Raw genomic sequence first — 26,409 nt, 5'->3', positions numbered from 1 at the left:
AAAGACCTCGAAGAAGAAAAGTTATAAGTTTGAGTTTTCATCAAATCGTGTGACCGTGGCAAGGTGTTAACCTTGCGGGTGTTGCCATGCAACAGGAAGTGGTTTGTAATTCCAGGATATATGGTCCAATTTTCCCCAAACTTCACAGGATTGATGACAGTCCCACCGGGAACACTATTACAAACTTTATCCATCAGAGAGTGCTGAAGAGTTGATTTTTACAGTGTAAAATCTCCTGCTTGTCATGTATCTTGGTCACTGCAGTAGCTGCACTAATCAACATTTTTATATAAGCCCTGAATTCCCTAAATTCTATTCCCTAAAGGCCTGTTTCCACCAAACACTTTTGGTTTAGTACCTTTGGAACCAAAAGCAAGCCTTCAGACGTGGTACCTAGATCCTAGGGAAATTTCCACCACAAACAGTACACTTAAATGTGGACAGGATTGTTACTCATTGCTCCGTCCAGCACTCACTGTATTTCCTCATCACTGGTGACACAGATGGATGCCTGCAACTTTTTTATCGTCCACAGAACAGGGTTGCATGTTGACACTTTCAAAACAAATCAGAGCAGGTTGCAGTGAGAGTCTCTCTCCATGGGATATTTAAAAATGTGCATTTAGTCCTTCTCCGGCAAGAACAGGGGTTTAGTGTTGCTGGAGCCCACAGGAACGAACCTCTTCAATGCTTTTTTTTCCTTTAAGTGGTGATTAGAATATATGCAGCTCACACCATTAAAAATGTATTAAATTCCAAAGTAATATATACTTTTAGTTTGACTGAAGACATTATACAGGCTAAAACAGCCATGACAGCACGAAGAAACCCTGGTGAGACATTAAGTTACAGACTGTTTTTTAGCAATGATTTTGAAGAGAGTACCTGGACATCTGCCCTTCAGTAGCCCGCTGGTGTGCTCCACAACAGTGCGTGCCTGGCCGTAGCGCACACTGGAATTCACTTCCTGAGCACTCTGTGTGTTGGGGAAAGGGGTGAGAGGCCACCGTTTGAGAGGATACCCACTATCCACTGTGGCTTAGAGGTAGAGCGGGTCATCAGGGTTCGATCCCTGGCTCCTCCAGTCCGCATGTCGAAGTATCCTTGAGCAAGATACTGAACCCCAAATTGCTCCCGGTGGCTGTTCCAAAGGTGTGTGTGTGTGTGTTAAAATTGAGCGGGTGGCACCTTGTATGGTAGCCTCAGTCACCAGTGTATGAATGTGTGTGTGAATAGGTGAATGTGACTTGTAGTGTAAAAGGTGCTTTGAGTGGTCAAATGACTAGAAAGTTGCTATACAAATGCAGGTCCAGGTCAAATATTAGTGAGTGGATTAGACACCACAGTAGAGAAAAATTACAATGCATTGTGGATGAAATGCTGAATAAATACATTTTAATTATCCCTACCTAGAAGCCAGCCATCACGCACAGCTCCAGTCTCAAGTTGGCACCACACACTGCTATGTCTCAATATGAGGGAATCATGGGTTGACCCAGGCCACCAAACCACTACATTTGTGAGCAACATGTCCGCATCACATATAATTTGAACATTTAGAGAATGAAAATGCTTGTGATTAATGAAAGCAAATTCATTCTCACTAGTCGCCCTTATAGCAACGTGGGTGCAGTCAAAAACACCGCTTACATTTGGGAAACTGGACTTTGCTGCAAATTGCGCTTTTTTATTGGCCTGTTCACCCACCGTGTAAGGAAACTTTATGTACCACTGTGACAAACCAGTGAAACCTTCTAACACGTCTGGCATAATAAAGCTTAAGGTTGGCTGTGATATCCCTGACCTGTCAGCCAATTCCCTCTGAAAGGTGCTGGTGGCCAGAAACCCCAGTGTTGTCAGCACTTGAAGGGGGATGCTTTGTGAAGAACTTTTATCTCTACAAGGACCTAGTCTTAACTTCAAAGGGAAATTCTAAGAAAACGTCACAATTCTAAGAATTTTCTTAGAATTTTGTCTCTCGGAGCACCAGGACACTTTGTGAACACAGCCCCAGGTTATCAAAGTGAATATGCATCTGGTGAGGAGAGTCATGAGGTACGTTTGTCAGGTATTGACAAATGTAGATCAAATAATGATAATAATAATATTGTGATAATATGCGATGTACCGCTATTATTCAGGGAAGCTGCAACATTGTTTAACTCAAAGGAATGGTTTAATGTAATGTATAAATAAATGTAATCACTAATGCCAGGTACACACTACATGATATCATCCCGAATGTTATGTTTCAATAAAACATAAGAAATGTGGGTTTGGCTATCTGAGCCATTTAATGTCTTCTCACATGTTCAAAACAGTATGTCTTGTTCTACACTACTTTATCATGTATCTCTATGAGGTTTAACTGTAGCACACTGGTACAACACAGGCCTAAGCTGCCACCTAGTGGATAGACGGAATAACACCTTATCACCACACCCCCCTTTCTTCAGAAGTTAACTCAATAAACATACTATATTATTTATCCAGCATTCAGACTGTAATTTAGGAACACTCAACTGCTAAACAGTATATAACGTAAATAACTTGCACCTGTAAAAAGCACATAATTAACATCCAACAAAACAAAACATTTTCTTTCTCTTTGTTTTTAAATAGTCTCTTGTTTCTTGTTTACAAGTTCAGTCTATCAGGTGCTTTAACAGTCCGAGCAGATCTTCTCAGCACAGGTGATGTGTTGGTCTGCTCAGCTGACACACTGTTGTCTGTTACAGGAGGTAGTGGATCAGATCTTGCAGTGACAGTGTCTCTCGTTTTCAACAAACTCCTTCGATTTCTCCTTAGTATCTGTCCATCCTCTGTTTTGACAGCATATGATCTTGCACTGACTTCTGCAAGGACCGTAGCCTTCTTGCTCCAGGTGTTGGAGTCTTCCACTCTCACAGTGTCATGTCTAGCCAGTGGAGCTAGACTTCTGGAGGACCTATCAAAGTTCAGTTTTTGTCTCTTTCGAAGATGTTTCATCTTCTGTCTGACCTCCTTGTGCTTCCTCTGTTGGGCAGTGTAGGGAAGTGTGGTGCGTAGCCTACGTCCCATCAGAAGCTCAGTGGGAGATTTACCATGTTCCAATGGTGAGGCCCTATAACTCAGAAGAGCCAGATAAGGGTCTGAGCCACTGTCTTGTGCCTTTCTGAGTAACTGTTTGACTATGTGCACTCCTTTCTTCGCCTTACCGTTTGACTGGGCATAAAGGGGGCCGGAAGTCACATGCCTAAAATCATACTCCTCAGCAAAGGTCTGAAATTCCTTGCAACCGTAGCAGGGTCCATTGTCACTGTACACAGCCTGAGGAATTCCATGTCTGGCAAATATGGATTTCATTTGTCTGATGACACATGTTGCAGTCATGCTAGGAAGCAGTGCCATCTCGGGATAGTTTGAAAGATAGTCAATCACCAGCAGGTATTTTTTCCCATCCAGGTGAAACAGGTCAGTCCCAACTTTCTGCCACGGTTCCTCTGGCAAGTCGGTTATTGTCAAGGGCTCTTTCGGCTGTTTTGCCTGATGTTTCAGGCAGGTCTCACAACTTGAGACCATTCTGTCAATGTCTGCATTTATCCCTGGCCAGTACACGGCTGTTCTTGCATTTTTCCATGCCAAGGTGCCCCTCGTGCAGTCTCTTTAGCATCTCTGGTGTCATTGCAGTTGGAATGATAACTCTGTCCTTCCTGAGCAGAAGCCCATTGACGACACTCAGCTCCGCTCTGATGTTATAGTACTGTTGACAGTCACCTCCAGGCCAGCCCTGATTCATATTTTGTATGACTATCTGGAGGCATGCGTCTTTTCTGTTTCCACTGCAATCAGCCTGGATTTCATGTCAGATACAGGGAGTGATTCAGTGAGCAGGTTTATGTTGAGGTTTACATCAGTCTCTGTGGAGCTCTCACTGTGTGTGTCCCTGTATGTTGTGGCTCGGGAGAGAGCGTCAGCAAGCACAATGTATTTACCTGGTATGTAGATCAGGCTGAAGTCATAGCACTGCAGCTTCATCATCAGTCTTTGGATGCCTGGTGACATCTCGCTGAGGTTTTTCTTAATGATGGCGATCAATGGCTTGTGGTTTGTCTCTGCCACAAATGTTGGCAGGCCATAGACGTAGCTGTGGAAGTCTACCTCTTTTTCGATTTGAGCGTATCAACATTCGGCTGCAGTCATTGTCCTTGAGGCATAGGTCACTGGCCTCCAATCCTCTCCATCAGCTTGCAATAACACTGCTCCAATCCCATTTTTTGATGAGTCAGTGGATATCTTTGTCTTTTTAGATGGGTCGAAGTATGCCAGCACTGGCTCTGTAGTGAGTGTAGATTTCAGCTGCGACCACTCCTTTTCATGACTGTCTGTCCACTCGAACTCACATCCATCATATGCAACAACTGTCTCAGGTGCACTGTTTTTGAAGACAGGTTTGGGATGAATTTTCCGATAAAGTTTATCATGCCCAGTGCTCTCAACACACCTTTTTTTTATCTTCAGGGCATGGCATCTCCAGTATCACTTTCACCTTATCTCTGTCTGGCTCGACACCTGCTGCAGACAGCTTGTCTCCCAGAAAGGTGATTTCAGTCGCTCCAAACTGTCATTTGGCTCTGTTCAGCTTCAGTCCATATTTCTGGATACATTGCAGCACTTTGGTGAGCCTCTCATTATGCTGCTCAAGGGTGGACCCCCAAAGCACGATGTCCTCCACGTACACACGGACCCCGTCAATGCCCTCTATGATATGCTCCATAGTCCTGTGAAACACCTCGGGGGCAGAGGAGATTCCGAAAGGCATCCTCTAAAAGGAGTGACGGCCAAAAGGTGTATTAAATGTGCAGTATTTTGTGCTGTCTTCATGCAGCTTCAGTTGCCAAAATCCTTGCAATGCATCCAGCTTACTGAAGAACCTTGCACCAGCCATTTCACTTGTGATCTCACCCCATGTTGGAATCTGGTAATGCTCTCTCTTTATGTTGGCATTGAGATCTTTTGGATCCATGCACACACGTGGATCACCAGTCTGTTTCTTAACACACACCATTAACCCATTCCGTGGGTTCCTCCACTTTCTTGATGACTCCCAGTGACGTCATTCGGTCGAGCTCCTGCTTTAACTTGTCACGCAGTGGTGCTGGAACATGTCTGGGTACATGAATAACAGGCTTTGCATCCTCTTTTAACTGTATCTTGTAGGTGAATGGCAGAACACCAAATCCTTTAAAGATGTCTGGGTACTGGTTCACTATTGACTCCACACTGTTTGGTGCATTACTGTGGATGTGGTGCACTCTTTTCACTAAACCCAGTCTTTCACATGCTGTATCACCTAGTAGTGACTCGTGCCCCTCTGGTACAATAACAAACATGAGGCTGTGTTCCTTTCCTTAGGCTCTTACTTTAAGTCTGCATGTGCCTGCGGTACTAATGGGCTGTCCATTGTAAGCTTTGAGCGGTTTGTTATTTGGATGTATGTGTGGTTTTACCTTCACAGCCTTGATGTCATGCTCATTCACCAGGTTAGCCTTTGCTCCTGTGTCCAGTTTGAAAGTGATGACAGCTCCATTCACATGCAGTGCCTCTGTCCATGGGTCCCCCTCCACTCTGTTTACACTTGATTTATCCATCTCTGTAGACGTGGACTCCTCCTGTGTCACCATGCCCACAAAGAATGTATCGCTGAGAGCGGTTTCCTCCACTGTCTGTATCCGTTCACTTTGGCTCTTTTTTCCTTTGGAGAAGCATTGCTTTGCAAAGTGACTTCGTCCATTACACTTGTTGCAGACTTTCCCATATGCCGGGCATTGTTTTGGTGAATGTCTGGCACCACACCTCTCGAAATCAAAAGTCTCTGTGTCTTTGTGTCGTTTAGCATATGCTGCTCTCGGTTTCTGTGTCCGGGTAGACACTACGGCTACTGCTGCGCTGTCTGCGTCCCTCGCCGTTTCACTGAATGTTTTAGCATGCTGCAGGGCTAACTCACTAACATGGCAAATCTTCACAGCACCAGCTAAAGTTAGCTCAGTCTCTCTCAGTAACCTTTCTCGTACTTTAATGTCCTTGATCACGAACACTATCTGATCACAAATCATTGAGTCCTGTAGCACTCCAAAGTTGCATGTTCTAGCTTTTAGCTTCAAGTCCGTCAAAAACACATCAAAGCTCTCTGGAGGCTGTTGAATGCGTGATCGAAACACGTACCATTCAAAAGTCTCATTTTTCTTAGGTGAACAGTGTTCATCAAACTTCTGTACAACTGTGTTGAACTTAGCCTTATCCTCATCCACGGTGTAGACGAATGTGTTGTATACTTCCACTGTCTGAGGTCCCACGACGGTGAGAAGCAGAACTATCTTCCGTGCATCTGAATGAGGCAGGATGCCATCCCCTTTGTTAGAAAATTGACCAAAAGCATCCACCTAGAATCTGTGTGCGCAGGCACAGACATAATTTGAGGGGGGGACACGGGAGACAAGGGGGACATGTCCCACGCACTTCCCGTATCTCTGCCCTCTGTCCCCCGCACTTTTTACAGCTGTTACCACCGTTCAATTCGTTTTTAACATGTGATAACGTGTTTTTCCGAGCCGTCTTTAACACACCATGAGTAGGCGGCGCCAGGCGGCATAAACACGCTGTCATGTTGTGATCATAATCAATCGCATACAGACGAGATGTGTGCTGCTGGGCAGTGCCTCTGTGTTAACTATGTTCAGCAAACCAGCCAGCAAGAGGCAAAAAACCTTGCACAGTTTCTTCCAAACAAACCGTGTAAGTTGAGTAATGCTGTTGCATGTAGATAATGTTCGCTAAATGATGACTAATTAATAGATGCCAATATATCAAGTTAAGATAGATAGATAACAGTAGATAACAAGACTATATAGTAACTGAACCAGAGGCCAGCAAGGATGATCATGCAGGGTCTTCACAGATGAGGAGAGATTATAACTGGCTGAGAGAAAATATCTAGAGCATAAAAGTGACTGCGATTAATTTCCACAGCTATGTCACCACTACTATTCTTAATTCTATTTATGAATTTTGCTTTGCACATTTATTATCTATATCAGTGCAATAGATAGAAGAGGGACAGGGAGAAACCAGGCAGGTATCAGGACAGGGACCTGACAGCAGCACCAATTATCAGCCCAAGGCTTCACAGGTAAGGAGAAATTATAACTGGCTAAGGAAATGTCTATAGGATAAGAGAGACTCTAAGATTAATTTTCACAGCTATTTCAGAACTACACTTATTTATACTCCAAAATGTTTTTTGTCTGTATTGCAATAGCAATACTACTGCATTATTTGTGTCTTTAAAGGCAGCAGGTATGGGTCATGCCATTTTTCTTTATCTTGATTAATTTTGCACTTCTGTGCTGTCATATTTGATGATGTGTGCACGCAAAAAATCAAAGCTACATTGCTTCCCCCTTGTTAAAAATTAACAATTTGACCACTGAGTTTGTCATAGTAGATAACGACCGATGCCACGTCTGGGACGCCTCACGACGTTCCAACAGAGAGTCTAGCATGTTTGATTTTCTTTTTGTCGTTCACGACTGCTCCCGTCACAGCTGTCAATTTGATCAATAGAAACACAGAGTGATCTGCTGCCGTGGACACTTGTATGGCAGCAAAACCCCATCCTTTTTAATATTTCTTCTAGTGATGATGGAGGAAGGAAACATGAAGGCATGAAACAGCAGAGGCACTTTAACAACCCGGTGAGTACCGTCATTAGCATCAAGCTAGCAAAGAATGTTATGTCTTCATAATGGAGCATATAAAGTAATAAAATTAAAAAATAGTGGCAGGGCTTTAACTTACCGCAACTGCAGAGGCTACCAGCTTCATTTGAAACAGGTTACATTATAAACATGCAGTTATTTATTATTCCCTCTGTATTTTTATATTTTTTACTTTTAATCCTCTCCCATTTGCCTTGATAAAGAAAATGTATCGAGCCATCATTTCAAACTAAACGCTTCCTGTATCTGTATAACATTAAAAGCCCCTTATAACTTTGCTTGAGAGAATCCCTTCATTTTCTAAAAACACGTTTATTGTGAAACATTTGCAGGAACTTGTGGAGGATTCAGTGACTTGCATGTTCGCATACGGTACTTCAAATGTAGCTCCTGCCATGTGGTGGCACTTTTTACAATAACATTTCAGCTGGGACATGAACAGCCACAGTGATGGAAATAATAATAATAATAATAAAAATAGGACAAGAATAACACGATGACAGTTGTGAAAGATGACCGGACCTGTCATGTCTGTTGACCAAGTCACAGCATGATTTTATGAGTCCACAATCATGTTATCTGCCATAGTGACTCTCGGAACAGACAAAAATGTTGTGTAGTGTGAACCAGACATAAGAGAAAATGGCACTAGTGCCCTAACCAACTCACCAGAGGGTAAGAAAGGAGTGGGGGGCAGATGGGTTTATGCAGTTAAGAACAATTTTGCTGGATATGACAAATACAAGGCACGATAGGCATGATAGCCAAAGGACAAAGTCAAAACATGGTTGAAGACCATCTTCTACTGCTAACCTGACTAGTATCAGACTGTTGATGCAAAACGAAGCACAGGAAAACAAGACATTACATGGATGTCCAAACGGCCTACCTACACGCACTAATAGATCGTGAGATTTACATTGAAATAACTAGAGGGTCATGAAGCAAAGTCTAGGACAAAGAAAAAGTTGGTGTATAAGCTAGAATAGTCAGTATATGGACTAAAACAATAAGGCAGACATGGAACAAGATGCTGCACAAGTATCAGAGTGAAGTTTTTGTGCAAAATCCAGCTGATCACTGTGTTCATACAAGGGAAACAAAAAATGAGTGGACATGTTAATGTGGGTTCATGATTTGATCATTGCTGCCACTGATGAAAATGAACTGAAAGTTGTGAAGGAGATGCTCAGAGTGAAATTCAAGATGAAAAGACTTTGGTAAAATTAAACATTTTCTTGGTACTGAATTTAACCAGAGTGCAAGACTCACCTCTGTTAACAAATTAGCTCTAATATTTGTGTTATCTATACATGGGGACACATTTTGGTCCTTGGTACTGAGCTCAGACTTTATTCAACTTTTTTATATTCACAGTTAAGTGTAGTATGGCAGCCTCTGTATGTGTATGACACACCTATCCATTACCAAAATATGAAACAGCTCCACTGGTCCAGTCCAACAGATTCAACGATGTGTCAGAAGAAACAGTCAATAGCAAGATGGCATCGTAGTTGAACTGCTGGCTGGTACCACTTTTTATAGGTACAATTGCATATAAGGCGACAGGGGGCGTCTGTAGTGTAGTGGATAGTGCCGGTGCCCCATGTACAGAGGTGATGCCTCGCTGCAGCAGTCGCAGGTTTGACTTTGGCTTGCAGCCATTTACTGGGGCGGCTGTGGCTCAGAGGTAGAGCTGGTCGTCCACCAATCGCAAGATCAGCGGTTCGTTCCCCAGCTCTGCCAGTCTGCATGTCGAAGTATCCTTGAGCAAGATACTGAACCCCAAATTGCTCCCGATGGCTGTTCCATCAGTGTGTGAGGTGGCACCTTGTACAGTAGCCTCGGCCACCAGTGCATGAATGTGTGTGTGAATGGGTGAATGTGACTCGTAATGTAAAAAGCGCTTTGAGTGGTTGGATGACAAGAAAGGCGCTATACAAATGCAGGTCCATTTACTATATAATAGGATAGTTACATTATAAATAATATAATATTGTATAGTTTTGCACAATTTGTAAGACACATCCTAGAAGATCTTCACAACTCATATACATCTATAGCAGCAGGAGCCGTTCATTCATTCAGTTCTTAAGGAACTACTCACTTTTTTCTTTAAAACAACATTGTTACACACACAGATTATATTTGCGTACACACACACACACACACACACACACAGATACATATTGACACGCACACACAGACTTATACTCACACATACATAAAGTTTATGCTTTAAATAAACTTTTTCTGACCGTCAGTGCTTTCTAAAATATTGAACTTTTCTCTCTATCATCTTCACTCTATCCCATGTTGACTTTCAGTGACTACTGACGTAGCTGAAAGTACCATTTGAATGGCTGACGTAGCTGCTACGTCAACCATTCAAATGTTAAACTGTTCCAATCTTTTAAGGACGTGTCTGCTATGACTGCTGTTTTTTGTTTTGTTTTGTTTTTTCTAAAGATATTTTTTGGGGCATTTTTGCCTTTGACAGTTAAGCGTGAAGGGGGGAGAGAGAGAGGGGTAATGACATGCAGCAAAGGGCCTCAGGCTCGAGTCGAACCTGGGCCACTGCAGCAACAGCCTTGTACATGGGGCGCCTGCTCTATCCACTAAGTCACTGACACCCCTGTTTTTCACTCAGCCCTCTAAGGCATCATCTCAACTTCGAGCTTTGACAGTATTAATATTTAGCCTTTCGCTTTTTAAGCAATGTCTATAAGCACTTGGCTTATTTATGTAAAGTTCCTCACAATAGTGGCTCTGGTCACAGAGGTTGAAATTTTGCTGGGTTTTCAAAAAATGTATTATGCAGTTCAGCTTCCATTTCTGCCAGATATTCAGATTTTTGAAGCAATTTGTTTTATATTTCTACACTTTCAGCATTCACATGCATTTTCTACTGAAATCCAAATCTTTATTCTTATGACTTCTTACATTCCTTTGTCAGTCGACCACTATTTCTGCATATTTTCAGCCACAGAAACCATTCAAATATCAAAATGTTGAGCTCTTTAAGCATATTTATGCTTGTATTCAGCATTTTAAGATATTTACCTTTTTTTTTTTTTTTTAAACAATGTAAGTCCATAAAGAGAGATTTGGAATCCTGTTAAATATACTCCACTTTGAAATGCTACTGTTTCCACATACTTTCAGCAACAGACAACCACTTTTACTTTCTCGTGCCTTTATGGTTTTACATTTTATGACCTAAACCAATTGTAGCACTCACAATTTTCATTCTTCATACATAATTTACACATCAAAATGTAGATATGTCTACTCTCAGATGATATGCCCATTTGTAAATAGGACTTAAAGTTTTTGAATTTTTTTGCGTCAATGCAGAAAAAGATCCCTTGCCTGACCCATTGTCAATGATTGTATTTCACTTCATCAAGTTTTGAGCAAAACCCAAATGTAAAGGCTTTTAAAACAGTGATTTCACAGACATTTTTGGTGCTAACATGAATAAATTTCATCAATACAACAACATATGAATTTGAATGTATTTTTCAATCAGTGTGTTGGTGAAAGAGAGATAGAGGTACTTTTAAAATTGAAAATCTGAAGGTTTGAATCCGTTCACAATCAAAAAAGTACATTACCACGTTACCCTTGCACACAACTGAACTGCCTGCTGTGTGAGTGCGTCTGGCGGACACCGGCTCTTCACCTGTTTGCTGCTTCTGCATGCCACGCTGAGAGTTGTGGACTGACTCAGTTCCCCTGGAAGCTCTGAACCTGAACATTGTCTCTCTCAGTTGCTGTATCAGTCTGCTCTCCCTGTATTTATTAAAGTGGTCAATTCAAGTTCAGTAGCCTATAAACTATTCCACTTGTCCCTTGTCATGTTAATTTTAATTTTATTTTCTACAGAGTGCCAGATCACAACAGAGGTAATTTAAGGTTACCTTTCATATACAACAGGTCAATACCTTGCTCTTTTATTAAACAAACTAAATAGCCTGATGTTATTTAGGCCTATCTTATTTACACGACGACATGTCATTTCTGTCTCTATGTGGTCACGTGTTTACAATTCTCCTCTGCTTGCTGTATTGCGCACGGCAGAGTTTTGCCTCAATGCACACACTAGGGCTGGGTTAAAATAATCGATTCATCCAATTCAAATTGATCTTCACTGGGATTACCCGACATTGATTCGTAAAATCCAAGATCGATCTTTCAATATACGCTTTTTCCCGCGGATTTGTGAAGCTGTAACACCGGTAATCTCATAAGTAAACGAGCCGCAGCGCTAAGTTATGAACGGCTGTTGTATTGAGAAGCTCCACATTACCGGGTCTTTAATCTGTAACTGTTAGCTTACTTTTGGGTGTAATTTATTATCATGCTGCAGCGTCTCCTCCTGCTGTCTGTGCATCCTGGCTTCTGCGCCACTTTTATGCACACACACAGACACACACAAACATGGAGTAAAGATGCAGCAGTGGAGACAGAAATGTGAAGATAACTTGAGCTGACAACTACGCTTGTTACTGTGAGTGCAATAAAACCTCCTCGAGAAAAAAGCCAATACTTCATCAATATACCTGATCAGCTACATGTAAACAAAAAGTGATATTTCAATCTGCTCTGTCTGCAGTCTCTCCTCCAGCGTCGCCAATATTATGTTATAAACAAGCACAGAGCGCTTTCCAGCAAATTGTTGCTAACAAGCTAAAACAACACCGGTTTATGTTAAATGGTTTAACTCAGTTTGTCTCGTTTCTTAAAACTTACCCATGGTCATGTGACCTGCAGGCAGTGATTCTCCTCAGCAGCAGAGGGAGAAGCAGAAAGCACAGCAGGACTGATACTGACTGATGTCTGTGTTCTCTATTCTTTCTAAACTTGACTCAGTATTGTGATGTCAGGAATATGATTTATTTTATTGACATTTTTATTTTATTTCCAGTGAGATATTAAGTTCATACTGTGACTTTGCTGTTTTAATATTACTGTTGTGGCGCTAGAAACATTTAGTTCTAAAATATTCAGTTTTATTCCTGTTGTGAATTTATAGTTTAAAAAAAAAATCCTTGTAAACGTTACACTGTTAGTTCTCTGAGAATCTCTTTCACATACTAGAAAAAATTGATACTGGAACTGAAAAATCTCCACTCGAATCGGAAATCAACCCTCAAAAGCTGTAAACCTAGGGGGAAACACTGAAGCATTAGTAAGCATGCATGATTTTTAATCAAGGATTTTTCAGTCAAAGTTGAAACAAGAAAGATATGATGGGTTACAGTGTGATTTGTCCTGCCTGCCCAATTGAATTTAGCAGAACTTAAACCAAAGTCTGGCTCTTTGAATACTGTCACTGACGCCATGTCCTTTTAGTGTTTGATATTTTCCTTGGTCTTTCACACAAATCTCTCCTCTGGTGTTTGAATGAAGGCTGCTTTAAGCACCAGAAGATTGTGACAATTAGTAATGCTATAGGATAGCTGCAATATATGAATGATATGAGACAATAGACATTTACTGATAATCTTTTCTCCCTCTGTTCCAGAAATCTTCTTGGGTTGGGTGCAGCAGGATTGTGCCATGATTCCCCCCGTGGTGGTTTTGCTGGTGCTCCTGTTGCTCTCTGGAACCAAGTCCTCTCTCCAGGGAGACACTCAGGAAATGGGAAACATTGAAGAGATCTTGGAGAAAGAGTTTATCGATGCATCAAAACGGCAAAAACGTGCCATGGTTGACCACAGCGCTTCCCAAACAGACAAATGTTCTTACACCTTTTTTGTCCCTCAGCAGAAAAACAATGGGGCCATCTGTGTGAACTCCAAGGAGCCTGAGGCCATGCTGGAGAATCGGGTCAATAAGCAGGAGCTGGACCTGCTCAACAGTGAGCTGCAGAAGCAGCAACGGCAGATTGAATCACTGCAGGAGTTGGTAGCAGTAGATGGGGGGGTGGTCAATGAAGTGAAGCTACTGCGTAAAGAGAGTCGCAACATGAACTCCAGAGTTACACAGCTTTACATACAGCTGCTGCATGAGATTATCCGCAAACGAGATAATGCTCTAGAGGTGTCACAGCTGGAGATCTGTGTGCTCAACCATACAAACGAGATGGGGAGGCTAGCCTTACGCTACCGCGACCTGGAACATAAGTACCAGCATCTGTCAGCTCTTGCAAGTAACCAGAGCGCTCTCCTGCTGCAACTAGAGGAACATTGTAAGTTGGGAGGATACTCATATGGTATAGTGGAGGACAGGAGCCGCGCTGCCCGTTCACAGCCTCCTCTACAGATGCCTATACTTTCACCTGGAGGCTACAGGCCCTTTCACCCACCTACCTACACCCGCTACACCAATAAACCCATGACAAATGACATACAGAGTGACCAGAACTCCAAAGCATTAGCACCTCCATTGCCCACAATGCCAAGTGCAACACACAGTTTTACAAGTGAGCCCTCTGGTAAGTAGATGACCACACAAACACTTGTCTTCCTCTAGGATCAGGGGACACAGACCACACATTGTCCAATACTTAACAAAGCTGGGGAATTGTTTTTTCTACAGCGATAAACCTTATGAGGATCACAGAGGCCTTTTTGAAAAATTACTGCAGCTGCAATTGATGTCAAAGTCGCTATAAAATTCTTACACGTCTTCAGTAACTTGTTTGTAGTTGTAACTAGTTAGTTTACAATAATGCAATCTTAGAGTGAACATGAATATCAGAATAAGAATAGAATCAGCTTCACTGATGATACCATTTTCACATCAGAATCATCTAATTGATCTAGTGCCACAAAAAGACATTTGCCACTGCACGTCATATCAGAATAAGAATAGAATCAGCTTCATTGATGATACCATTTTCACATCAGAATCATCTGTAATTGATCTAGTGCCACGAAAAGACATTTGTTACTGCACGTCACAATTCAAACTGAGGAAAAGTTTTTGAAATCATTTTATTTGATCTTAGCTCATGACTTTTTTAACACACCTTTTAAATATTATGGTGCACTTTAAACTTTTAAAGCACTGTGACCAAAACAGTTGCAGATCCTGGCTGACCAAAGTATGTTTACATTTACAGTAGTATTATTCACCAAAATGTATTTGTATCATTGAGGTTTAACCACAGTGTTGAATGTATTTCTTTCCTCATAAAACATTTGCAAAGCCAATTTTTTCTGTTTACATCTATGCTTAGAAGATTACTGTATTCTTTTCTGCTTCCTTTGTTGGCATATTGCTGTATAGGGTGGGGTAGATAATATTTGATTTCCTTTTCTGCCTTATCTTTGATTAATGTTAAATCTTTTGTTAGGAGAATAGTCACTGTAAGAAAATAAATTATATCATTATATGCAGACGAGAAGGGAGAATTGATGGGGATATGTCCCCTCAGCTGTACCTGAGTTAGAGGAAGATGATACTTTGTACTGTAATGTAATGCATTTAAATCACACAATCACACACACAGACACAGACAGACAGACAGACAGACAGACAGACAGACAGACACACACACACACAGTTACAGCATTGTAACTTTACAGTAAGGCTGTCACACACAAAGCTTTCCAGGACTCCAAGGTGGACAAATGAAATAAGTAACCACTGCTTATAATCCTTCGGTGAGACCTGAATACAATCAGAATCAGAAATACTTTATTGATCCCCGAGGGGAAATTGTTTATGTTACAGGTGCTCCTTGCAAGAGAGGAAAGATACGAGAAAATATAAGAAATTTAAACAATAGTATTAACAAATATAGAGTTAAATAAACAGGAATTATTACCAAACATAAACTTAAATAAACATATATATACAGTACAGGCCAAAAGTTTGGACACACCTTCTCATTCAATGCGTTTTCTATATTTTCATGACTATTTACATTATAGATTCTCACTGAAGGCATCAAAACTATGAATGAACACATGTGGAGTTATGTACTTAACAAAAAAAGGTGAAATAACTGAAAACATGTTTTATATTCTAGTTTCTTCAAAATAGCCACCCTTTGCTCTGATTACTGCTTTGCACACTCTTGGCATTCTCTCCATGAGCTTCAAGAGGTAGTCACCTGAAATGGTTTCCACTTCACAGGTGTGCCTTATCAGGGTTAATTAGTGGAATTTCTTGCTTCATCAATGGGGTTGGGACCATCAGTTGTGTTGTGCAGAAGTCAGGTTAATACACAGCCGACAGCCCTATTGGACAACTGTTAAAATTCATATTATGGCAAGAACCAATCAGCTAACTAAAGAAAAACGAGTGGCCATCATTAAGGTCAGTCAGTCCGGAAAATTGCAAAAACTTGTGTCCCCAAGTGGAGTCGCAAAAACCATCAAGCGCTACAACGAAACTGGCACACATGAGGACCGACCCAGGAAAGGAAGACCAAGAGTCACCTTTGCTTCTGAGGATAAGTTCATCCGAGTCACCAGCCTCAGAAATCGCAAGTTAACAGCAGCTCAGATCAGAGACCAGATGAATGCCACACAGAGTTCTAGCAGCAGACCCATCTCTAGAACAACTGTTAAGAGGAGACTGCGCCAATCAGGCCTTCATGGTCAAACAGCTGCTAGGAAACCACTGCTAAGGAGAGGCAACAAGCAGAAGAGATTTGTTTGGGCCAAGAAACACAAGGAATGGACATTAGACCAGTGGAAATCTGTGCTTTGATCTGATGAGTCCAAATTTGATATCTTTGGTTCCAACCGCCATGTCTTTGTGAGATGCGGAAAAGGTGAACGGATGGATTCCACATGCCTGGTTCCCACTGTGAAGCATGGAGGAGGAGGTGTGATGGTGTGGGGGTGTTTTGCTGGTGACACTGTTGGATTTATTCAAAATTGAAGGCACACTGAACCAGCATGGCTACCACAGCATCCTGCAGCGACATGCCATCCCATCCGGTCTGCGTTTAGTTGGACGATCATTTATTTTTCAACAGGACAATGACCCCAGACACACCTCCAGGCTGCGTAAGGGCTATTTGACCAAGAAGGAGAGTGATGGAGTGCTGCGGCAGATGACCTGGCCTCCACAGTCACCGGACCTGAACCCAATCGAGATGGTTTGGTGTGAGCTGGACCGCAGAGTGAAGGCAAAGGGGCCAACAAGTGCTAAACACCTCTGGGAACTCCTTCAAGACTGTTGGAAAACCATTTCAGGTGACTACCTCTTGAAGCTCATGGAGAGAATGCCAAGAGTGTGCAAAGCAGTAATCAGAGCAAAGGGTGGCTATTTTGAAGAAATTAGAATATAAAACATGTTTTCAGTTATTTCACCTTTTTTTGTTAAGTACTTAACTCCACATGTGTTCATTCATAGTTTTAATGCCTTCAGTGAGAATCTACAATGTAAATAGTCATGAAAATAAAGAAAACGTATTGAATGAGAAGGTGTGTCCAAACTTTTGGCCTGTACTGTATACATATATATATATTGTAAACTGAACAAGATTATTTACACAAACAAAATATATACAGTCAGGGTGAATGGGGTTATTGCACAAATTAGATTAAATTATTGCAGTGGGTGAAATAGTCACAGGGCCACTCAGAGGGAGGAGTTGTACAGTTTGATGGCCACAGGCAGGAATGATTTCCTGTGACGCTCAGTGGTACATCTTGGTGGTATGAGTCTCCCACTGAAATACATTACATACAATACAATACACAATACAGCAATTTAAATGTGTTGTTTCTATGTTTCCATGTGGTCTTCTGTGGTTATCTAGAAATATAGAGGTTTTGTTCATGGTAGTATTTAGTGCTGCCAGCATCACAGACATTGGCAAGCATTTGTCATAACTGGCATACATAATACATGGTCAACAATGATTTCACAGGAACACTATGTTTACCATTCTATTTGATGTTGCAGTGTCTGTTACTTGCACAGGTTGTTAGAATTGTAATAATCATGACATTAGCATGTTAGTGAAAATGAATGCTAGTCATTAAAATCTTTGTAGATCAATATGCAGTATACAGTTTTATCAGTCAGAATTCCATCTCCCTTGCAGGTCCTTTCAAAGACTGTCTAGAAGCTCTGCAGGGTGGATACACCACCAGTGGCATGTACCTCCTGAAACCAGACAATGGCAACCGATTCATGCAGGTTTGGTGTGACCAGAGACAAGACCCTAGTGGCTGGACTGTCATTCAGAGACGTCAGGATGGTTCTGTGAACTTCTTTAGAAACTGGGAGACGTACAAGGTGATAACAAGGATCTGAGCTTGGAAACATAATGTTCTTTATATCTTGTAAAAAAAATCTGAAAAATCAAGCTGCAAAGATGTCAGCATCCATTGCATTAAATGGAAACAGGGTGTTATATTTTAAACTCAGAATCGTTTACACTTTTTAAGCAAGACTAAGAGTCTACAGCCATGCTAGCAGCTCTGTGAGACTATATGTAGGCACAGTAGTGCTTTGAGCTAAATTCTAATGTCAGTATGCTAACATACAAAAAAAGCCAATACCAACATCCAGATGTTACATTAGTATAAAGTTTACCATCTAATTAGCACAAAACAAAAACAGGGAAGGCCGATGAGAACATAGGTTCCCCAGTATTGGTCATAGACCAATACATTAATTAAAAAACAAATAAACAAACAAAAAAACTATTTGGACCTGATGGTGCTGGACGAAAAGTAAGAGAACCACTTAAATCATTACAATTCATCAAGGAAACTAAAAAGAAGGAACGGGGCGGGCACTGCAAATCACTCTTTAACCCATCATATCTTTGTTGTTCCAACTTTAATGGAAAAAAATCCTCCCACCAGATTAAAAAACACACATTATGTGATGTTTACCGATGTTTTTTATCTAAATATGCTTGTTCGTTTTCTTTGTTATTGGTCTCCAAACAGATCATGGCTCTGTCCAGCAGAGGCTGAGATGCAGCTGCTTGGTCAACTGGCATCAAAGTCTGACTCCTGGAACACTATCACTGACATATAACCTTTCCATCTTTAAAGATCCCTTGAGGGGAATATGATTGTGTATCAAATTTCCCATAAATCATTAGGATACATTAAATAAGAACCATGAACGTCTGTGCAAAATTATGTACCAGTGATCAGTCAGATGTTGAGATATTTCACAGGATGAGTGATGCGTGAAATTGTTATTCTTTCTCTATTTTAGTCTGGACCAAAGTGGTGCACTTACTGTTGTGTACTGATAAGCACTTTCTGTAGATAGGACACTAACAACAAAGAAATACACAGACTTTACATAAATCATGACATAGTTTCTTGAACATGGCATAAACCAAGTTAATGACCATGTTCTTTGGAGGAAAAAAAAAGTCCACAGTCTAAGGCAGAGGATAATTAGTGTTTATGAAGTCAGTTCAGGGCTGTTCTACTTTTGATTCTAGACCACGTGAACATACAACCCTTTGCTGTTTTTTTAGATAGTAATGACTAAATAATTATATTCTAAAATAAAATAATTCAATCTTGCTATTCTCAATAAAAAATAAAAAGAAGCAATCAGAAAAAAATCAATGAATAAAACTGAGTAAAGTTGTTAATTGTGATGAAAGGAATAAATAGGGAAACCAAAGAATAAAAAACCTACATCTTTGAATGTAACAGTATGCCCAGTGCTTAATTTGTAAAATTAGAAGTAGGGGAACACTTTGAGAGCAGTGTTCCCCCACTCCCAAAAGTGGGGGAACACTTTTTTAAGCAGCACCTGAGCGGCCTCACTGCGCAACTCCAAATGGAATGCTGTGACATCTAGTGTTGTCACGGTAACAAAATTGGGACCCATGGTACGATACCAGTGAAAGTATCACGGTTCTGAGTAGTATCACAATACCACAGCAAAAATGAGGCAGATGTGCCTTTTGTCATTTATAAAAAGATGAATCACTTTTCTATAATACATCAATGATATTTCAATGGAATAAATTACTCACTGACTTATTCATACTTCAAAAACAGCATTAATAAGTGATTAACATAGGGGGGATTGAAATAAAATAAATAAATAAAATTAAAATCAACCAGCCCCCCCCCCCCGGACAAGTAAAGAACTTATGAAGGGCATAAGTAAAGAACAGTCCCTAAAGTTTGTGGGCCGTTACCTGCCACAAAGAGAGAAATGTGAACGGCTCATTTCTCCTCTGACACCACACATACCTGTGTGCCGCCACAGCTCGGTTGTCCAGGTACTACTGGGCAGTCATGACGCCAACGAAAGAGGAAATTAGGCTACTAGACCTTGAGTCGGACTTCTCTGTTGCCGGTAAGCCGTTATCTTGCGCTGCGGAGCCGCCGTAGGCTATTTGACCACCATATTCCTGTCTGTGACCCCCGTTCAACCCACAATCGCACATAGAGCTCTGTGGAAAACAAATCACTGCCGACAAGTAAAAAGAAATAAATAATAACTTTCACTGCTCAAAGATACTAACATGTCTGGAAAACAAACCACTACAGCAGCATATTGAGTGCCAGGTGACCAGCGCGCCGTTATTGGACGGTGCATGGACACTCACCCTCTTGCAATTGGACTTTGAACTTATCCCACAGCAGTGGTACGTGAGGCACTGCAGCACTAGTGACATCAGCCAATACTGTATGTAGTTTTTAGATGTGAAAAGTTCTAGACCCATGCAATTTAGTTCCGGAACGCAGGGCCTTTTCTGAAAAGATCCTGGGATGCCAGTACGTTTTGGCTCAAATTAAGGACTCAGTACGCCAAATATACAGCAGATTAATATCACAAGTTATAAACCTGATATTTAATCAATCCAGATTACACAGTTTCCATGGAATGAGATAATTTTTTTTAATAGATTCTTGCCAGAGCATTGCAAATTAGCTGTAACTCTTGTTTCAATGGTCAACATGCTTTTTCTTATTTTGTACAATATATGAATATTACATACATCGAAAAGAATTCTTTTTCATGTTTCATAAGAGAATGGATGCATGATGTTAATACAAACAAAAATGCAAACATTGTTTTATTATCCTTAGGATATTTATTTATTTATTATTATTATTGTTATTATTATTATTATTTATGCACATAGCATGGATACAAGACGTAGGGGTGCTGAGGTGCTTTAGTATCTCCTAAAACCTAGTAGTAGTATAAAAACCATCAATATATTAAAAAAACATCCAAAATGCTATGATGGTGCATGCACTACAAATGCATTACAGTTCACTATAAATGCCCTCATAATGCACTATACATATGGTTTTCATAGAGTGTTACCAAAACCTTAAACTTAGGGATAAAACTACTGTGTTTTTTCTTTCTCACTGGGATAGAGGCTATATGTCAGTCCCTCCAGAAAATCTTGCGATTGCAATAAATAATGCAAATTCAATTAAAGTCCGCAATATTTGCGGGGGCTTGCAATTTTCCAAAAGTCCTTCCGCATTTTCCGGCCAACTGGAAGTCGTCCCGTACTCGACGTCATTTGAAACGTCATCAGACGTGTCATCAGACGCGTCATCAGACGTGTCATCAGACGCGTCATCAGACGTGTCATCAGACGCATCAAATGGCATTGCAGTATGGAGAAACGCTCTGTACTGACATAAGAATTTGCACTGTTTAAATGCATACAATATGTGTTGAATGTATTAAAATGTTATGTTTACAGAAGATGTAGCTTACATGTTGTTTTACAGTCACATTGTGTGGTTTGAGAGCTACAATATTTCACTCAGGATTTTTTGCAACATTATTGGAGTCCATGTTTTGAAACTAATTAAATAAAACTAAAGAAGAGAACTATAAAAAAAAACAACATTTGCAGCTATTTTTGTAATATTCAGTATGATTATTATTGTAAGTGATTACATTACTTTTTTTTTTTGGAGGTAGTAATTAAAAAAAAAAGTCACTCCTTTTGTCATTAGCCACAATTTTTGTCATTTGCTGCAATTTCCCGCAAAAAATCACATAAAAATGTCGCAATTTTTAAATTCAAATTCAAGGGGTTTTGGCCGCAAATTCAAGTTTTTTTTTTGCCGCGAGATCCTGGAGGGACTGATATGTGTAGTACACAAGTAACAGTAGACATCAAATAGTTCTGTGATATAGTTGGAGGAGTTGGTAACATTGCTATTTGTAGTAGACAGACATGGGGAAAAACAAACTGGTAAATGGTAAATGGACCTGCATTTGTATAGCGCCTTTCTAGTCTTCCGACCACTCAAAGAGCTTTTTACACAATGGGCTCTAGTTTTGCAGACTGGGCGAGGCGGGGGCGCAGCGCACCTGCGCTTCGCCAACTGGGTGTGGCTAGGCGGATTTTCTACAAGTTTGGCACACCGTGCACCTGGCGCAGCTACTCCTCTTTCCCACCTCCATCCCTCCTACCTGCGCAAGTCGGAAAGAGGGAGGAGAGAAGGTGTGGAGTGGCTTTTACACACATCATACCAATCAAATGAGCCCCTCTCCTCACCCTTAAATGCGCCGCGCGAAGGCGTAATGAGAGTTTACTCAATTCGCCATGGCAGAAGAGAGCAGCAGCGTCAGACGGCCAAACTTCTCCCAGGAGGAAACTGATGTTTTGGTCCGGGAGGTCCAAGCTCGCAGTGTCCGAATATACGGAACTGCGAGCAGACCTCCACAGGCTGATGATTCAAAGGTAGTCTGGGAGGAGGTCACCACAATTGTAAATCAATGTTGCGTTTCTCTCGTGCGTGCGCGCTCTCTTTCTCTCTCGCAGTCTCACTGTTTCTTTTCTTTTGACTTTTCTAAGATGATAGATGCTGAATATATACTCCCTATCTGATGCTGTGGCTGTTTGTGGTTGGCTGAGAGGGATGTGAACTCATTAGTTTGCAGCTGTGTTAATCAAATCAGGTTGGGTTTCCATTACGTGTACCAAATGTGCCAAACGGTGCCAGTCCCCTTTGATCTGACATCAGATGTGACGGGACAGTCAATATAGAGATACATTTATGTGCTGATTGCAGATAGTTGCATTGAATAGTGGTTTTTGGGGTATTTATTGCATTGTTAATGTGCCTGATATTCTGGAAACCTGCCTGTGAGGTTTTGGTGACGTGTGTGCACTGTCCGCCGGTCAGCCAAACTTCGGCTTACACCGGCTGCGCTCCACCTGTGCTGACAGTAGACCTGGTTTCAGCTGGCGAGCTTTTAGTGCACCTTCAGTGAAGCCTTTTGGCACAAAACTGTCACTGTGCCAAGCTGGATCTGTCGACACCTCCCCCTGCTGCGCTGCCACACCCATCTCAGCGCACCTCAGTCTGCCAAACTACCAAACTGAGCGTGCCTCAGGTTGCACTGCTCGAAACTAGCTCTGCACAGGGTTCACCACCCTGCGCTGCGCCAGGAAACTAGAGCCCTATGAGTCACATTCACCCATTCACACACACATTCATACAGTGAAGGCTACCCGACAAGGTGCCACCTGCTTCTCAGTATTTTTAACACACTCACACACCGTTGGAACAGCCATCAGGAGCAATTTGGGGTTCAGTATCTTGCTCAAGGATACTTCGACATGCAGACTGGAGGACCTGGGGATCGAACCACTGATCTTCCGATTGGTGGACAACCCGCTCTACCTCTGAGCCACAGCTGCCAAACAAACAAACAAACAATAAAAAAAGTAAACAGGGGTGTGTTAAAATTTGAGCGCTCTAACCAAAATTCTGCAAGTTATAGCTGCTGGGTCTCCCCTGTTATAAAAACCATGAGTTTATAAAAAAAGAAAGTTTAAACTTAATGTTAAAGCCACAGTGTTTCCCCTTTCTTACTGCGGTACAACTATTTGTTGTGTTACTGTGTAATTTGGTTTTCCAGTGAAGTGTATAAACTACAGTGCAGACTGGACTGTCTTAACAATAACTAACTAAGAGTGACAGTGGACTCAGGAATGGCTCCAACGTGGTTTGATTGTGCAACGGACTTTTTTTCCTCTGACAGCATCACACAGAGTTTTGCCACCTTCCGCTTCCTGCTTGAGTCAGCGTCCTCCGTCACCTTGGCTCTTAATTTATAACTTTAAACCAGTTTTATGCCACGTCTAATGAACTACTTTTAAGATTTTATTTGTTTAAAGTCTGTGCGTTTGTCCAGATGGCCGATCTCGTGTTTTTGATCGGCGGATTTTGAGCTTTTTGGACACGTGTGACTGGTGCCGACACAGCCGCACTCCAAACTTCATTAGCGTTTCGCTAAGTTTTAGCAACAATCTAGTTTTTCTCTGCTCTACAACTGGATTAACTACAATGATACTGCCTGCCTGAGAGTGAAAGTCCCCGTGAACACTTCGGCCACCCCAGAAGCCTTTTTACACCTTCTGTGCCATTTTCTGGACACCGGAGTGACTGCAGCTACCTGGCGAAACTCACTGGTTTCTCCCGGACACTCATTCACCTCTACGCACCGGTAAGTCCCGCTTTCTACCAGACCCCAACCCACCCTGATTTAAGTCAACACACTTCTGGAGTCCCCGTGTGTAAGTTTGTAAGTTTTTACTATGGCTCATACCAACTGCTTAAAAAAAACAAAACAAAACAAAACAAAAAACCCTTGAGAAAGTAGCTTTCTGGATAATATAATCACGTAATTATGCATTACACCGTTGCTGCCGGAGTTTGTTTTCTGTTTCCTTGGCTACCCCATCTGTCCCCCATGGCTCCACTCACCTCTCCACACCACTGTGACAGCTGTATCCACAAAACCCAGCAGAAGATCGCGGAGCTGGAGCAGCGCATTTCCAACCTCTACTGGATCAGGGATGAAGAGGCGCGGCTTGACTCCGTTGTCGCTCCAGGTCCCGGTCCCCCTGTTAATCCTGCGGATCTGGACTCAACCATCCCAGAATTTGGTCCCGGCTCCATGGATACAGCAAATCCCAACCCCACTGGCTTGGCCCCAGCTGAGCGGTCAGCCTCGGCTCATCAGCTCCGAGCTGATGATCCAGCCGCCACAGCGACATCCAGGCCGGCCTCCTCAGTACCAGCCCCACATCCTCCGGCGGAGGACCCGTGGCGGCTGCTGGGGGCCAAGCCTAAATGGGCGAGCAGCAGTGCAACTTTAGCTACTTTCACCTTCAGTCCAAATCCGAGGTTCAGAACTAACAACTCCACTCCCAACCAAGAGCCATGGTCCACAGTACATGGAAAAAAGCGAGCAAGGTCCAGCCCGATAAATGCTCCACCTTGTGAGCTCCAACTGGAGAACAGATATAACATCTTGAGTGTTGAGGAATTCCCTCTGCTGCAAACTGTCCATTCTCCTCCCACTGCCAGCAGCCCGGGGGCTTGGGGGGTCTGTTTCGGGACCCCCATTCAGATCCGCGACCTCCTCCTCCTCCTCCAGGCGCAGGATCGTGAAGGGGGCTGCTCTCAGGACGAGACGCTCTGGCGTAAAAATCTCATCATCTCCAACAAGAGAAATCCCAGAGTCATTTTTGACATTATAAGTAGCATTACTGGTGCGCAACTGCCTGCTCTACCTGTGTCCTCTGATGAGGACTGTAGCATTTTTTTAATGTATTTTGTGAATAAGGTTGCCAGTGTCAAGGCCAGTATAACACCCTCCTCCTCCTCCCTTCCTGATCCTCCCAAACAACAGTCAATTATTGACAATTTCTCACCTGTCTCTTTACAAGACTTAGCAGATCTTGTGTGTATTATGAAGATCTCTACTAGTCCGCTGGATATCCTGCCCACAACTTTGCTGAAAAATGTGTTCAGCACTATTGGTCCATCTCTGCTCTCCATAATCAATAGCTCACTGGTTTCTGGTCGTGTCCCGTCCCATTTCAAGCAAGCGGTTGTTCAGCCGCTTCTCAAAAAGCCCAATCTGGACCCCAATGTTCTTAGTAACTACCGGCCCATTTCCAAGTTGCCCTTTGTATCTAAGATTCTAGAAAAAGCAGTTGCAAACCAGTTAGTGACAGCGTTGAACAGTTACAATATCTTAGATAAATTTCAGTCCGGTTATCGTTAGTTACATTCCACAGAAATTGCTCTTCTCATGGCCTCCAATGCCGGTAAATCCACTATCCTGGTTCTGCTTGATCTCAGTGCAGCCTTTGACACTGTTGATCACCACATCCTTTTAGACAGGCTGAGGGACAGGGTAGGAATCTCAGGGACCGCCCTTCATTGGTTTAAATCCTATCTGTCTGATCGATCCTTTTCTGTGGCTGTTGGCCCTCATAAATCAGAGTTTGCCCCCCTTTCTTGTGGGTGCCCCAAGGGTCAGTGCTTGGGCCGATCCTCTTTACGCTATACATGCTCCCTCTCAGAGATGTCATCGGCAATTTTGAAGGTATCTCATACCATATGTATGCAGATGACCTCCAGTTATATTTTTCTTTTAACCCTGATAGGACCGATGGAATTGACTCACTGTACGATTGTATGAATGTAATTAAGGACTGGATGGCTTCTAACTCCCTTCAGTTGAACGCAGCTAAAACTGAGATTTTAATTATTGCACCTGACGCCTCAGCATCTAAAGTGGCCAGCTGCTTAGGGTCCCTCAGTGCAAATGTGCGCCCCAAGTTGAGAAACCTTGGGGTCACATTTGATCAGGCCATGCTCTTTGATGACCACATCAAAACTGTCACTCGCTCCTGCTTTTTCCACCTCAAAAACATTTCCAAACTCAGATCCATGTTAACTTA

The 26,409-nt window shown here is 42.0% G+C and overlaps 2 protein-coding genes across 11 annotated transcripts in view; one reads left to right on the top strand and one right to left on the bottom strand.

Moving 5' to 3' along the window:
- Positions 1-26,409, bottom strand: part of ralgps1 (Ral GEF with PH domain and SH3 binding motif 1) — a 315,193-nt gene that overhangs the window by 146,190 nt on the left and 142,594 nt on the right. The gene's annotated exons all lie outside the window — the stretch shown is intronic.
- Positions 1-26,409, top strand: part of LOC125905820 (angiopoietin-related protein 2-like) — a 71,049-nt gene that overhangs the window by 2,606 nt on the left and 42,034 nt on the right. For all 3 annotated transcript variants that reach the window (XM_049604063.1, XM_049604062.1, XM_049604064.1), the window contains exons 2-3: positions 13,288-14,199; positions 17,776-17,969. In XM_049604063.1, the coding sequence (XP_049460020.1) occupies positions 13,323-14,199; positions 17,776-17,969 (1,071 nt within the window). In that variant the 5' untranslated portion in view covers positions 13,288-13,322. The remainder of the gene's footprint in view (positions 1-13,287; positions 14,200-17,775; positions 17,970-26,409) is intronic.

This window comes from Epinephelus fuscoguttatus, linkage group LG18 (genome assembly GCF_011397635.1).
Source record: "Epinephelus fuscoguttatus linkage group LG18, E.fuscoguttatus.final_Chr_v1".
Taxonomy (NCBI): Eukaryota; Metazoa; Chordata; class Actinopteri; order Perciformes; family Serranidae; genus Epinephelus; species Epinephelus fuscoguttatus.
This window is presented reverse-complemented; position numbering and strand designations above follow the sequence as displayed.